This window comes from Diuraphis noxia, unplaced genomic scaffold, assembly GCF_037042655.1.
Source record: "Diuraphis noxia isolate RWA-SAM2 unplaced genomic scaffold, SU_Dnox_SAM2 contig0003, whole genome shotgun sequence".
NCBI lineage: Eukaryota > Metazoa > Arthropoda > Insecta > Hemiptera > Aphididae > Diuraphis > Diuraphis noxia.
The window spans coordinates 82,045,102-82,060,526 of NW_028301713.1; the positions used below are offsets into that span (position 1 = coordinate 82,045,102).

Consider the following 15,425-nt stretch of genomic DNA (forward strand, 5'->3'; position numbering starts at 1 on the left):
TCGTGTCAAACGGTTCCAGGAGGCAGCACTGCAGTCCATGCCAGTGACCGTCCAGTCCACTTCATCGTCTTACCGGGTGATCGACTATTATCATTTCCATTATCATTTCTACTATCAATTTATATTATCGTATTTTAATTATTGTTTTGTTTACATATTGATCGATTGATCATATTATTATTTATTTGTGTTATATATTATTACCAATTTTGGGCGCCCGCATTTATCATTGTATTTTATAGGTATTCATATATTGTCCAATAGACTCACATTATTATACTATACATTTGCGTTATATTATGTTTCGTATTTTGGTCACCCACCTCGAGACTAGTGATGCGAGTCAGAGTAGTTGACTACATAATTCGTATGAACTATTCTGGCGCAACAATGGGTAAGCAATTTAATAGGTTCTATTTATATAAATACTAATCCAAAGAGGTGACTAACTTATAGTAGTTCTACCTGAAACGGTTCGCCCGGATGGACGGCCCGTGTCTTAAATAAATGTTAGACTTTGGTTTTTTGGTAATTAGGTATCTCTTTATTTATATTTATAATATATATATATATATATATATATATATATATACAATGTAAGGGTGAGTAAAGCGTCGATTTGTGTCGACCAGACTTATATATAAGTGGGTCGACACAATCGGGGGCGCTTGGGTAGTAGTCGGGTAGTTACCTAAGTTATTATTCAATACAATATGATTTTAGATTTGTTTAGTTACAAATATTGGGCTCGGGAGCCGGCCGTCGTCGGTACAAACTTAGGTAAGTGGTACCCCGACGACGAGCCTGGCTCGGGAAGGTCAACTTAAATAAGTGCCCTGGGTGGTGAAAGTGTTGGCCCTGAAAAGGGCCGTTTTATTGAAATCCGGACTGTTCTGTTGGCCGCGGCACTGATACACGCCGTGGAGTTTTACTTTAGTATCATTGTTGGTAGTTCAGGAGGGATGGGTACAGTTAGGCCCCCGTGATAAGGAATTATAGCTAATAACATCATTAATTCTGTATCGAAACCACCATGAAAAATAATCAACCTAACAGTCCTAATAATATAATTAAAAACAAAACGAATAAAACCGTTCCACCGCTTACTATCTCAAAAACAATTACAACAACGAATTTAAATGCTAACACTTTACTTTTCCAGTAAATGAGGTAGCAGTATATAGAACTTCATCATCATCTAAACTTTGCGTTTGAGTAAAGAAACTTAGTTTAGTCATTTTGGATCTTTGACCAATTAAATTAGACAATATTCCTAAAATAATGAACATTTAAGTATTAATTATAAGACATAGTGGATTTTCAAAATAAATATTCATAATCTTAAGTTATGGTACATTGTAAATGATCTGTAACCCAATGTAGGGAGCCATTCATCCAATATTTATTTATTATAATGGTAAACGGGACAGGCCCTTGATATTTATATAACATTAATATTTAATAATATAATAATACACTATTACATGCATAATATTTAACAGATAATAATATAATACAAAATAATTAGACACAAGAAGTTGTTTAGATCCATTAACTAATATCATCATACGCATTATAATATGTTAATTCAATAAATTGTATGGCCCTTGTTAAGACATAATTATACAAAACTTCATAAGCTTAAAAATTGTACACAAGGCTACCTAAATATTTATAGAGCTTATATAGAATGTGATTATTTTGTTCTACAATGTACAATACAGTTCATATATTTTTTATGTTTATATTTTATATAATTTATTTATATTAACCATTTGGGGTACTAAACTACCAATTGGCGATCCATTATACATGAACTCTGTGTTCGCCACTGTGTCAAAATAGCTATTACTGGAATAATACTACCCAGCAAAATGGTTTTTGAAATACAACAATGGTGATTCATAGTTGATCCAACGCAGAGAGGTGACTCGTGGGTTAGACTTAATAGACTGACCATCGCTGCGTAGATTAATAGTAGGTATTATAATACATACATATTAGCCTAATATTATTAGGACCACACACAAAGTATGGGCACTCACTAAGTTTAAATGTTGAGTACTAACCATTTTTTTCCTTTTATTGCTGTCATAAATAAGGTTAAATTGTTTTTTATTAAGCAGCAATTCAAAAGTAATCAAATCCATTATGAACTTTCAATTTCAAAAAACAAGCAAATCAGAAATTCAGAACTTTAAGCATGACAAAGTAGATCTACTTTGTCATGAACTAAAGTAATTAAATTAATTTCAAAAATTCAAAATTATGTTATCAGTTGAATTATTGATAAAAACCAGAAGAGATATGACTATAATCGGAACGTTTGAAACCCGGAGTGTTCTCTTTGAACATCCAAATTTGTTTACGTTTCGATGTGTACCGGTTTTATTTTGATACGTATCGCTACGAAAAACCGATACGTAACGATATGGTCTTCTTGAAAATCTTGAATATCGTTAATTTTAAGCGCACCAAAAAATTAGTTTCGTTGAGTAACCTGTATATTATCTTAAATCGTGATTTTGTCTCACAGAGATAAATAATAAATTATTATTATCTATATCTGTGTTTTGTTATGCATTATTTTAATCACGAATCTTGGTTCATGTTTTCAATTTTCACTATTTTTCAGTCTTCATGACTATATGCGCATTATGGCTACCTATATATTTTTATAATATTTAATCATGAATAAAACGATTGTAGAACAAAACAAAACGCAAAAATTAAAATGACTGAATCAGTTGACAAATCAAAAAGAAAACAATTTGGTAATAGGTTTTTAAATAAAGATGATGACGTTTTTAAACACAATGCTTGGTAAGAATAATTTTAAATTTTACCGAAACCACTGACTAAAAGTTTTAATATTAACATATAAATTAATTTTTATCCACAATTACTTTGAAATACTATTTTCAAATCATGTTAGGACATAACTAACATAAATCACTAAATAATAATCTATAACATGATGTGTAGGGATAATGTGGAATGGAATGAAGAACAAGAAATTCAAGCTCTGTCACAAGTATGTGCGCATGTAAAAACAAAGATGCCTTCAGAAAAAGCTGCTGATTTAGAAGACAATGCTGATGAATATTGGAATAAGTTTTATTCTGTCCACCAAGAAAAGTATGTCACATTAATATAAATATTACTATCCTACTGATACCCCAAGATGGATAGTTAATATAATTTTAAGAATCATTTATATAATTATTAATTTTTATACATCAGTAGGTATATAAATAGGTATGTATTTTAATAATTATTTGTAAAATGTTTATCTATTATTTTATTTAATGTACAAATATGTAATACCTACAATTAAAAATTTTATTAATTTTTTCTTTTTTTGGTATATAATTCAATATAATTCTTCAAATGTGCCAAGAATTCTTTTAAATGTTTGCCATTTATAATATTGTTATTAAATATCTGTATGCTTCTCTTTAGTAAGGCAACAATTATTGTTCTGATTATTGTGAAGTGTTGATCTATGGATATAGAAATTTTAATTGCTTTTGTTATGTGCCAAAATATACCAGAATGTTAAAAAAAATGTTTCTATGTTACAATCACGCAGTGGCGGTTATAACTGACTTTTAAGGGGTGGGGGCGGAAATTATAAAATTCATAGGACAATAATGAGTCGTTGGAATTTTTCCCCAATATAGTTATAAGATATAGTTATAACTTATAACTAAGAAACGAAATTTTCACCACATAAAAAGGAGGATTGTGTCTGTGCAATATCGTTTTTATTTTTTCGATATCCGAACTACAAAAAAGTTATTCATGCTTAAAAACACAAAATTAATATATTATAAAACAATAAGAATTTTTTTTTGTATAAATGATATTGAAAAAATAAAAACCATATTGCACAGTCAAAATTCTCCTTTTTATGTGGTGAACATATCGTTTCTTAGTTATAATTGTATCTTTCTCGGTTCTTTACCGCGCGAAACAGTTTTTGCAATGTTACGCACTTGTAAGACGGAGACAACACATACGGGTGTAGCGTCCTCTTAAAATTATCGTAATATCAGAATCGGAAATCTATTACATTATTGAGATTATTCCTAGCATATATAAACAATGGCACACAAGTTTCCGAATAACATATTACGTAGGTACTAGGTAGTACGTACATATACTATAATAACAAAAATTAATAAAATGTACTACAATTATTTAAAAATATACTGTATATTAATTATATTACGCAAGACAACTTTACAAATTGCTGATACTATTTCTATAAATTAGAAACACAAAAAAATAGTACCATGATTAATAGTTCTTTCAATAATTTACTATAAAATTTCAATTATAATTTATTATAAAAAAACACGGACCAGGGGGGGGCGATCCACCTATCGCCCCCCCCTTATAACCGCCACTGCAATCACGGATTATTTGTTGCTTTTAAAATTGACGATTTATTATATATTATTTATTTACCTAATGTACAATGTGTTTAACTGTTTTGAGTAGACCTTATATTTGTATTTACTAGTTTAAGTTTTTACTCTATTTTATTTTTAGATTTTTTAAGAACAGATGTTGGTTGTTCACGGAGTTTCCTGAAATAACTTCACTTAAAAATGATAAACCAAGCTTTGTATTAGAAGTGGGATGTGGTGTTGGAAATTCAGTCTTTCCTATATTATCACACTGTGTTGACAGTAATGTACATGTATACTGTTGTGATTTTTCTTCAAATGCCATTAAAATCTTAAGAGAAAATTCAGAATATGATGAAGAACACTGCACAGCATTTGTATGTGATATAACTAGTGAAGAATGGAATCCACCATTTGCCTTAGAAAGTTTGGATATCATACTATTGGTTTTTGTTCTTTCCGCTATTCAACCAGAAAAGTAAGATACAATATTTATTAAGAAGAAATATTGTATATTCATTTTAATTTTAAATTAAATGTGTTGCAGATTAAAACATGTAGTAGGACAGTTTTATAAATATTTGAAACCAGGAGGTATAGTATTGTTTCGCGATTATGGTAGATATGACATGGCACAGTTAAGGTTTAAAGAAGGAAGATGCATATCAGAAAATTATTACAGTAGAGGTGATGGAACGTTGGTACACTTTTTTACTCAAGGTATAGTTACAGTGAATCAACTGTGTGGAATGCTTAAGTCGATTATAATCAGTTTTTTATGGTCGGAACCACCTGGGTGGATCTTAAGATTTAAATTTACCATATTAACACTGTGATCAAAACCAAAATATTAAATAAGTATTAATTTCAAAATCCAAACCATAAAAATAAATATTGTTTTCAATTACTGTTATTATTGCATTCAACATTAGTGATTGGCATGTAATCAGTTTTTACTTTTGGTTTTGGTGTCTTAAATGATTAAACATATTTTCTGATATCTACTGTTTTTTAAGTTAAAGTTTATAGTGAATTGTTAAATTTAATTATTATGTATTTATTATAATTATTATAATCCTCTAAGATATTTGTTACAAGAATGAAAGAATTTTCTTATATTTTTAGAAGATGTTCAACAATTATTTTTGGAAGCTGGCTTTGAACAAGTTCAAAATATAGTTGATCGTCGTATGCAAGTAAATAGAGGTAAACAGTTAAAAATGTATCGTGTTTGGATTCAATGTAAATATAAGAAACCAATTTTATAATACTGTTTGAACATAATATAATATTTACCTATCTAAAAGATGTATATAAAATTGTATTTTATATTTATTTAATGTAACACACTAGATGTCTGGTTACCATCCATTCCTATTTAAAATTTTCAAAAATATTTGAAGATTAAAGAACATTTGAAATAAATGTTGATTTTTTTACATTTTTATTTATGCTATTTATAATATGATTTCTGATTAAACATTCAAATGTTTCATGAGATATTCTTAACGTAACTTTGTATGTTTTGACTTATACTCTATACCAAAAAGAGAGGATACCACTTAAGTGCACAACATTACATCTACAGTGAATCTTACCCACATTTTCCCAATCTTTCACTATTAACACGGTTAGAGTCTAATTCAAATTAAAGAAAAATTACAAGTTATACACTAAAATACAAAAAATAAGTAAAAATAAGCGAACACTTATGGAATAAAAACTGCGTTTTGTATTACCTTATTGTATAGTACACAGAGTAGTTCTATAATGATATTCAACTTATAAAAATTATAAAACTGGAATTATAATTTTGTTATTCTTTTTTAAATTATATCAGTTATTCAATTTACCGTTAAGGGTTTGGAGCACTGGTAATTTTCATGGATTTACATAGCTTAACAAGAAATCTAAAATAAAAATAGCTGTTTGAAAAAATTCTGAACATTTTATATTTATTGCATTAAAATTTGAACAATAATTTAAAGTACTATGTTTTTATGTATCATACATAATGTACTCTTAACTTTCAATTTTAAAACACAATAAGTATCAATTATAAATATTATTATGTTTGTGTATATTATGTAGAATAATAATTTTTTTGACAGTCAACTTTAAATAGTTAAAGTTAAATAAGTATACAAAAGTATGCCATTATGTTACAATCTAAGCTATAATTATACAGTAAAACCTCATAAAAGACGGAATAGTCACATGTAGTATTTTAATATACCCATGTAAGTTTTTACCAAGCAATTCTTTTATAATGAGGTCTTTCTGTAATTAATATTACAAAATATGATGATTCAAATACAAGGAAAAAATAAATTTCAATCATGCTAAGACGTAATATAGACAATAGGCAATAGCGTACAAAATAAAATTTAAATCAGTACATTTTATTTTAAATTATGAGTTTATTATTTGATTAAAATCTATAGTAAAATAATAAAATTGAATTGACACAATAATACAAATTGGAAAAATATTTTGACAATATTGCAGTAATATTTTAGCATTGCAATTATTTTTTTTATAATTTATATTTATATTATAGTGATAATATCATAGACGTATCACAAATATAATGTGTATATAGTATATACATAGGTAATATTTTATTTAAATAAGCCTTGATTAAAGAACATTTTTTATTGTAAAGCTTTGATTGTCACTAAAGCGTCCAAATATATAGCCATTCTATATGTTATTAAATAAATCTATTTTCAATTTGTTCTTTTATTTTTTTTATTATAAGTTTATTTTAGTGAACAGTACTACTGAAATGCATAACTAATAATGTCATAAATGTATATACATAAATACCAGAAAGTCAGTTTGAACTAGTGAACTTGAATTTAATCAATGACATAATCTAGAAAATAAATGGTGATTACAATTACAATACAATTACCTACTATGTGTTTTGTGATGGTTATTTTAGTTTAGTAGGTATTTGATATCATTATACAAAATTAATGAAAAAATATATAAGGCTACAATTTAATTACACTAACATATTACAAAAATGTATTTGTAGTATTTTTAACTGTTTAACAACATTGATATATTCTTTATGACTTTGTAGACTAGGATTTATTAAAATGAATTTTAATTGAAAACAAAAATATTTTTTAGTCTGTAAGTAATCTTTATTAAAATATATAGCCAATGTTCTTAAACAGCGACCAGACAACCAATACTTAAATATAATAATGGAATATAATAATTAGATGTATTTGAGTTTTGAACAACAAAATAATAACTCAATTAAAATATAATACATGATTACATGAATTTAAAACATAATTGGTATACACACGAGAAGAAAATTTTGCAAAAAAACATAAATTATCACAGTAATGGGTACAAAACTAGAAACAATGTATTACTTCTTTTATATCTTAAATTATATTTTGGGCCCAATTTTGATGGAACTTGTGTATAAAATGAGTCTAAAAAGGCACTATGTGGACTTTTGTCAAATAAGTTCAATCTATTAAAAGTTTACTAAAGACAAAACTATGTAAAAATACAATACATACAAATTAATTTATAAAATTATGTTCAACCAAAGATATCAATTTAATTTATCTCTAGTTAATTATTTATATTCAGTGGGTTATTTAGGTCATATCTAAATTATTCTATAATACAAGTTTGCCCTATGTGACTTTAGTAGATTTATTTAACTACCATCCAAGTACAAGAAAATAGAACTTTTAGCCCAATCACACAAATCTATATGATATACAATAGTCACATCCTTTATACTACAGATATTTGTAGTAGTTGGATAAAAAACTTACTCCAAAACGAGATTTGTGTGTAAAATAATTACCTTCCATAAAGTCAAATAAAACTGACAGAAATAAATTAAAATCCAAGTCATCGTAAATTTTGCGAGACAAAAAAACTGCCATATTATGGTTTTCATGTTACTCTATTTGTCTTAAGATATCAACAACAATAATAATGGTAGTAATAATAATAAAATAATATGTCATCTTACTGTTAAGTTATTTTGTCTTGAAAGCAAAAACTTTAGTCAAAAACTATTAAAAAATTGTCGGAAGTTTGCCATAATTATCGGAAAAATAAATCCTCAAGATAATATGAAACCAAATTATTTACAACTGATTGAGTAAGTTCACTGAAACTAAATAAATCTTGATTTGTATTAAGTACCTATGGACTGTGTACTTTTGAACAAAATTAAAAACACTATCAAGGGTCATTCATCGTGTACATGAATGCACCATCATTTTCCATTGCTGCCATTATTTCACTAATATAAGAAGCTACATCTACGCTTTCAGCATCACTTCGCTTTATGAATAAATGTTCTAGTAATTTGTTATATTTAGGCCTTTGATTTTCTTCTTTTATCAAACTAAAAATAACAATAGCAAATATGTTAATGGTTGCTTAATATTAACAGCTTAAATTTATGTTAAATTACCATGTATTTACGAAATTCACAAAATTTGGAGAAAAATTGTTAGAAGCTTGCAATCGAGGTGGATCTCCTTGAACAACCTGACATAATTGTTCAAAAACAGAGCTCCATCTTGGATATGGAAACCTCCCAGTAGCAACTTCGACTAGGGTGATACCTAAGGACCAAACATCTGAACGGACATCATAACCTCCTCGACCACGAACTGGATCAATTCTTTCCGGCTGAAATTAAATATAATTATACCACAAACTATTTTTGAATACTTCCAACAAAACATACAGCCATATAAGGACGGCAGCCAGCATCTCTAGTTTTAGCTATAGAATCTACCAACTGCCCTGAGATACCAAAGTCACAGAGTTTTATATTTCCTCGAGAATCCAATAAAATGTTGCTGGGCTTAACATCACGGTGAATAATTTTCAATTTTTCTTTAAGGTAATTCAATGCTTTTACAGTCTAAAATGTATAAAGCCATTAATATCAATATATTCTATTACCAACAAAATTAATTATATTATAGTGTCTTATATCGTATGGTACATCTTTTAATAATTGGAAAACGATGGGTTGATGAATCAACAAAATAGAATTTTAGTTTTGAATAAATAAAAAGTATTTTAATTTTCAATGATAACTTTGAATAGAAACGTTGGTATACCAATACCAAATTAAATTTTTTTTATGAATTTTGTTTTATTGTTATGAATAGATATGAATCATACATTTTGTACAGTCATTGATAGATAAATTGAGTAAGCGGCAGCATTTTTTGGTAGGTGTATCCTAAACTATAGTCGCTAGTATATATCGACAGTGTAGCGTGCATCAGTCGCTCATCAATTTGCTTATTATAAAAGTTTAAAAATAAATGTCTCGGCTGAGTGCTGACATTCAACTACAGAAAACCCCTAGTTATTCGTTATCGCGTCGACACCGCCTGTTCAATTTATCTGGCAACGACTGTATACTACTTAATATTATAACTCTCAAAGTTAAATAAATTCATTTAAAAGTCATTATTTAAATACTTATTTGTATGGTTTTAGATCATAAAAATTAAAACATTTATTAAAAGATAAATTTACTAAAAATCCATTTTGTTGATACATTATCATTTAAAAAACATTTACCGCAACAGTTATTTTTCCTAATATATTTTCTGGGATACGTTGGTTTAATTTTTCATAGACATATTTATAGAATTTATCCAGTGATGTGTCCATAAGTTCCATACAAATCCAACAATCCCCCTATTTAAAAAAATACATAATATAAATTCATATATTAATTTTAATTTTAACTATTTAAAATTACTTCTTTGAAAAGAGCTCCATAAAACTGTACAATATAAGGACATTCATTCGATTTCATCACAACATCCAGGTCCATTAGTAATTGTTTTTGTTCATTTTCATCAACAGTTGATCTTATCCTCTGATAATAAAACAAATTAAAATAATTAAAATTCTTAAAATGTACCTAATTGACAACACATTTTTGTAGCTAAAATTTCTCTTCCCTCGCTGTTTACAAAATCTGTACATGTCTATACTACTACAGGGATGGCAAAATATTTGATCACTACGAGCCAAAAACTACCCTTTTTTTTTTGAGCGTTCAAAGAAAATTATTATATATTATATATTATGTAGCCAACTCAAATTGTGATAAAAATATTTTAATTTTATGTGATCCCTCAAAATCTTTTCGCGGGCCACGTCGGGCACATATGCCATTGATTTGGCATTCCTGCTATAGAACATAAATGTACTATTTTAATAAATTAGAATACCTTAACAGCCATAACTGTATCGCTACTACGGTGTAACATTTTGTTCACAGTTCCAAAACCACCTCGACCAATCTCTCCTAAGTCTTGTAAATCATCTGATGTAAAATCATACACCTTAAAAAAAGTTAAATATAAGTTATAAACATGCAAGTATTATATTTAATTAGTTTTAAAAGAAACAACCTTGTTTTCAGAAAGTTGTAGTTTTCCAGTGGATTGTATTGTTTGACACATTTTTAATCTTTCTCTATAAATACAAAACAAAAAATGATACACATTGTTTTTAAATTTTAATGTAATAATTATTAGTTTTCAAGATTTAAATGAAAAACAGCAATTCACAATAAGCTCAAATATCAAGTAAATGTTTTACAAATATTATTAAATTATGCACTATACTGACTCAAACATTCAACCAGACACAGATGCTAGAGCAGAGATAGGTATAGGAGAGGTCAATAATTTTGAAAAGTTAAACATTTCTTAGTCATTTAATATACATTTTTTTTTTAATAATATTATACCATTACATAATTTTATTTAAATTAAGCAAATAATAATAAAAATCTTTGAAATAATAGTGATGTTACTCAAATAATACAGTTATTACTATGGAACTTAAGAGAATAATAAATTGTAATTATTTCTATAAGTATTTTAAAATAAAAAATTCACAAAATATATTCAACTTATTAGTTTCAACAATAACAGTTTTTATTTACTGTACCCATGAGCCAACCTGCATTTTATAAACAGGCCCAAGTCGTCGGACTAATGTTAACACATAAACATTGAGTGTCAGATACAAAACTTGACATACACTTTTGTATTTTAATTTTTCGTAATATAATTTTAAGTAACACACATAATTTTGTATTTGTTTTTATTTTATATTTTATAAATAATTTTTATTCACATTTATAATATTTATAATAAACAATTACTTCTTTGAATTATAAAAAATTAATTTTCTGTATATATGATACGCGTTTTTAGAAATGGGGTCTGATAGACCCGCACACCACAATTAATATTAAAAAGAGGCACGTGCCTGATTATGGGTTAAGTAGGGAAGTGTATAGTTCTTGACATTCTTGTAACAACCTATAGAACATTACTATAAAAGCAGTTGTTGCTTAAAAATTAAAAATATAAATATTTATGACATACCAACAATGATCTCAAGTTTAAAAATACATATAAGTAATAATATTTAAATGAACATACAAAAATATCTCTTTTAAAACAATGAACCACTGATTAGCCATGGAAAAGCGACACAATTTAGGCCTAATCATAAGTGATAAATATGCATTTTTAATTAAATAATAAATTATTTAAAATGTTCTAAGTTTATTGAATTCATGTAAAAATAGCATAACATTATAATATTAAGCCATCTGACTGGTTAGTTATTTTTTAATATTGAAATTGTAAATAATTATAAAATACACAACATACCTATTAGGTATTGGCTATTAAGTTTATTAGTTATTTAAACCAAAACTGAAGTTTAATATATTAGAAATAAAGCATTTCTGAGTTTACTAAATATCCTTATTAGTGTAAATTAGTAAATTATCTAAAATATTTAAAGAATAAAAAATAAAAAATGATGTTGATTAATTTTAAAAAGCAAAAATTATTATTTACCTGTTCTTAACAATAATTTATTTTATGAGATAACCTTAAAAGCAATGTAGGTATATTCAGACATACATAACATTATGCAAATTATAATCCCAATAATTATACACTCAAAAATAAATTTCATTATAAATGGCAAAAACATTTCTAAATTATATGATTAGTAAAATAAAAAATTATTTAAGTAAACTATAAAAAAATTTTTCTTCAAAATTTAAATTCTTCGCTTTAAGTAAAAGTAAAAAAAATCAGGAAGGTATTATTAAAATAACATTTCAATATTTATATTTATTTAGATTTTAATTACATAATATGCATGAGAATTTATATTAAAAAAAAGAAGATTTTTCATTGTTTTTCTTTTGAAACTTACCGTAATTTAGTACGTTCTATGGATCTGTATCTGTATACATAAAGAAAATATCTTTATAATACTAGTATTTTAAAAATAATTATTTAAGTTTTTGCTTGCAATAACTTTAATTTATAAGCATTAATCCTCCAATAAAAAAATATCACTAATTTATTATTTTTTTTTCAAGATAGATTCATTTATTTATTTTAAGTTTTCCTGAATATTTTAGAAAATACTGGGAATTTTATAATGTGCTTTTGACTTCAGAAAATACCAACTAGATAACATTTTATACTAGAAACCACTATTAAATTGAACAATTGAAGCAGTTTTACTGTTCCAACAGTGATGACAAATTGAAATTTGACAGGATTTAGGAAAAAAATAATAAAAATATTATTTTAAACAGTAAATTATGATCCTCTCAGTCTAGAACATAAATAATTGAACTTACCGAGACTTTTCACTCATTGTTTCAGTATTAGATAACCGTACTCTAGGTAAATTTGGTTGTTTTGTTGTAGAACCATTGATTAATAATTTATTATCTTCTTCAAACCTGAAAATAATCAATTTAAATTTATATAATTACTAAAATACAGTTTAATATAGTATCCAATTTAAATTTAAATGTTCTGATAACTCTTATGACAAAGACACTTGCACTCAAATTGTATGTTATATACTAATTAATCCAATATTTATCGACACATATGTCTCAAATTAATAATAATATTAATATATTTGTATTTTCAAACTAGCTAGATATATGTTGACACATTTCAAAATACAATAAGTAAGACAATTAATTAATTATTAATTATTCAATTTCAAAATGTTTATTTAAACTACAATACTAGGCAATTTTTATAATACTGAAAATTTCATTGGAGTTAAGCTTATTTAAAATAGATAAATATTTATATCCAATGCTGGTCATAGTTTTTTTAACTTTTTACTGGTAAAATATCACATATCAAATCTATTCCAATAGGTCACTAGTGTGTGTAATTGTTTATTTTGGTCATATTTCAATGTCATTCTATAAATATAGCTTTAATTGTAATTTAAAGTAGTTATTATGAATAAACATAAAAAAATTAAATAGTGATTGGTTGGTGTTGTGGGCCAATGACACAAAAACATCAGTAGTGTTAAACATGTGGATTTTTAGTAAAATTGGTCATAACTCGTAGGAATTTACTATACATAACATTATACAATAATCTGCATATAGATTTAAGAGTAGATTTATCATATTATTCTGTATTGGTTTTGACTTGTAATTACACTTTAAGTGTTTTAAGTTTCAACTATGGTACCTAACTTTAAAAACATTATATTAGAAATATATAATGTTGGTAGTTTATGGCAATATTTTTATTATCATTTATTTAATGCATAATATCCATCTCACAGCCACACATCTAATAAGCTACTTAATAACACAATATGATTTTAAAATAATTAAAAACATTTAATCAAAATATAAATGTTATTATGTAAGGAATGGTTAAATATTACGGTATAATTTTTTGTTTTCAACGAAATTATTATAATACTTGATATTTGAAGTGCTTGACAAAAAAATGAATGTCAGAAAATATAAGAACCTATCCAGTTATAGTACTTTTACTAGTTTTAATCAACTGTGAAATAAGTTTATACTGTTTCAATAATAAATGCCAAATGAATATTTTTCTATTTCTTAATATCTAATTAAAATATATATTTATTATTGTATAATTTTTTTATGATAAAAAATGAAATACTTTCTATTTATAGAATTTGAATAAAATTGGTATAATAGACAAACCTAGCATAAATTAAACTTATTTTCAAAATAATTTATCTAGACATGTTTTTAATTAATTGACTCAGTCTTAATAATTAATTAAAATTAAGGCAATCGAACAATCATAAACACCACATATTTCAACAATTTAAATTAAATATTTATTTAACTTATTCAATACTTTGAAGTTACATTTATTATGCGTTGGAACTTGAAACATAAGAGCTAGATTTTCTGATAAAAGTTATTAGTAAAATCAAATTTAATCAAATAAACGATCTCACTTTAATGACTGTAAGCTTGGTATTGGATAATTGAATCCAAATGAAGCACCAGATGTTCCTTGGATAGCCAATTTTAACTGTCTTCTTTTTTCTAAAAATGAATAAAATGTACATTAAATTTTAGTTAAATATTTGATTAAACCAAACTCAATAAATACCTGTTACCGCAGCTTCTTGACGCATGTCTAACTGTGGATGAGAAGGTCTTGCAGCTCCTAAAATCAAAGTCAAACTTTACAACATAGAACATTTTCCTTTGAAAGTGTTTTGAATAAGTTATCCATGCATAAATAAAACTATATAATATTACTAACCAGACGGCGAACTTCCGTTACTGTCATTGTTGGACATTTTTGTTTGACTAGTATGCTGCTAACACTCATGAGAAAATGTTAAATGATTTGAAACTGATTGTGGGATAACTCAAGAATATTAGAAAATAACTATATATCCAACTTAAAATTTACTAAATTTTTACCAGTTCCCTTCAAGTCTTAGTTTAACTATTGAAATTTAAAATTGAACACCGAATTCTGAAGGAGTGAAGTACTAAAAACTGAATTTAAGTGAACACAGAACGATTGAACACTCAAATACTCAAGTACTCAACGTCTCAACACGACAAGAAAGTATTGAGGATGACATTACTGATAACAAAAATTCAAAGAT

The 15,425-nt window shown here is 26.2% G+C and overlaps 2 protein-coding genes across 5 annotated transcripts; one reads left to right on the top strand and one right to left on the bottom strand.

Moving 5' to 3' along the window:
• The first annotated feature begins 242 nt into the window (after positions 1-242).
• Positions 243-5,721, top strand: Mettl2 (methyltransferase-like protein). 3 transcript variants are annotated; one of them, XM_089223839.1, is made up of 5 exons: positions 243-394; positions 2,986-3,138; positions 4,558-4,893; positions 4,963-5,135; positions 5,541-5,721. In XM_089223839.1, the coding sequence occupies exons 2-5, from the start codon at positions 3,059-3,061 to the stop codon at positions 5,681-5,683; spliced, it is 732 nt and encodes a 243-aa protein (XP_089079965.1). In that variant the 5' UTR covers positions 243-394; positions 2,986-3,058; the 3' UTR covers positions 5,684-5,721. The 3 variants fall into 3 exon arrangements, with proteins under 3 accessions (XP_089079965.1, XP_015376327.1, XP_015376326.1); XM_015520841.2 differs by lacking the exon at positions 243-394 and adding an exon at positions 2,574-2,823 and having other exon boundaries at positions 5,544-5,721; XM_015520840.2 differs by lacking the exon at positions 243-394 and adding an exon at positions 2,577-2,823.
• Positions 5,722-6,343: 622 nt separating this feature from the next.
• LOC107170671 (dual specificity mitogen-activated protein kinase kinase 4-like) lies at positions 6,344-15,397 on the bottom strand. 2 transcript variants are annotated; one of them, XM_089223836.1, is made up of 12 exons: positions 15,071-15,397; positions 14,915-14,971; positions 14,757-14,847; positions 13,132-13,236; positions 12,696-12,725; positions 10,859-10,922; positions 10,676-10,789; positions 10,198-10,317; positions 10,014-10,133; positions 9,160-9,339; positions 8,881-9,101; positions 6,344-8,811 (listed from the first exon to the last, which is right to left on the bottom strand). In XM_089223836.1, the coding sequence occupies exons 1-12, from the start codon at positions 15,105-15,107 to the stop codon at positions 8,646-8,648; spliced, it is 1,305 nt and encodes a 434-aa protein (XP_089079962.1). In that variant the 5' UTR covers positions 15,108-15,397; the 3' UTR covers positions 6,344-8,645. The 2 variants fall into 2 exon arrangements, with proteins under 2 accessions (XP_089079962.1, XP_089079963.1); XM_089223837.1 differs by lacking the exon at positions 12,696-12,725.
• Positions 15,398-15,425: the final 28 nt, after the last annotated feature.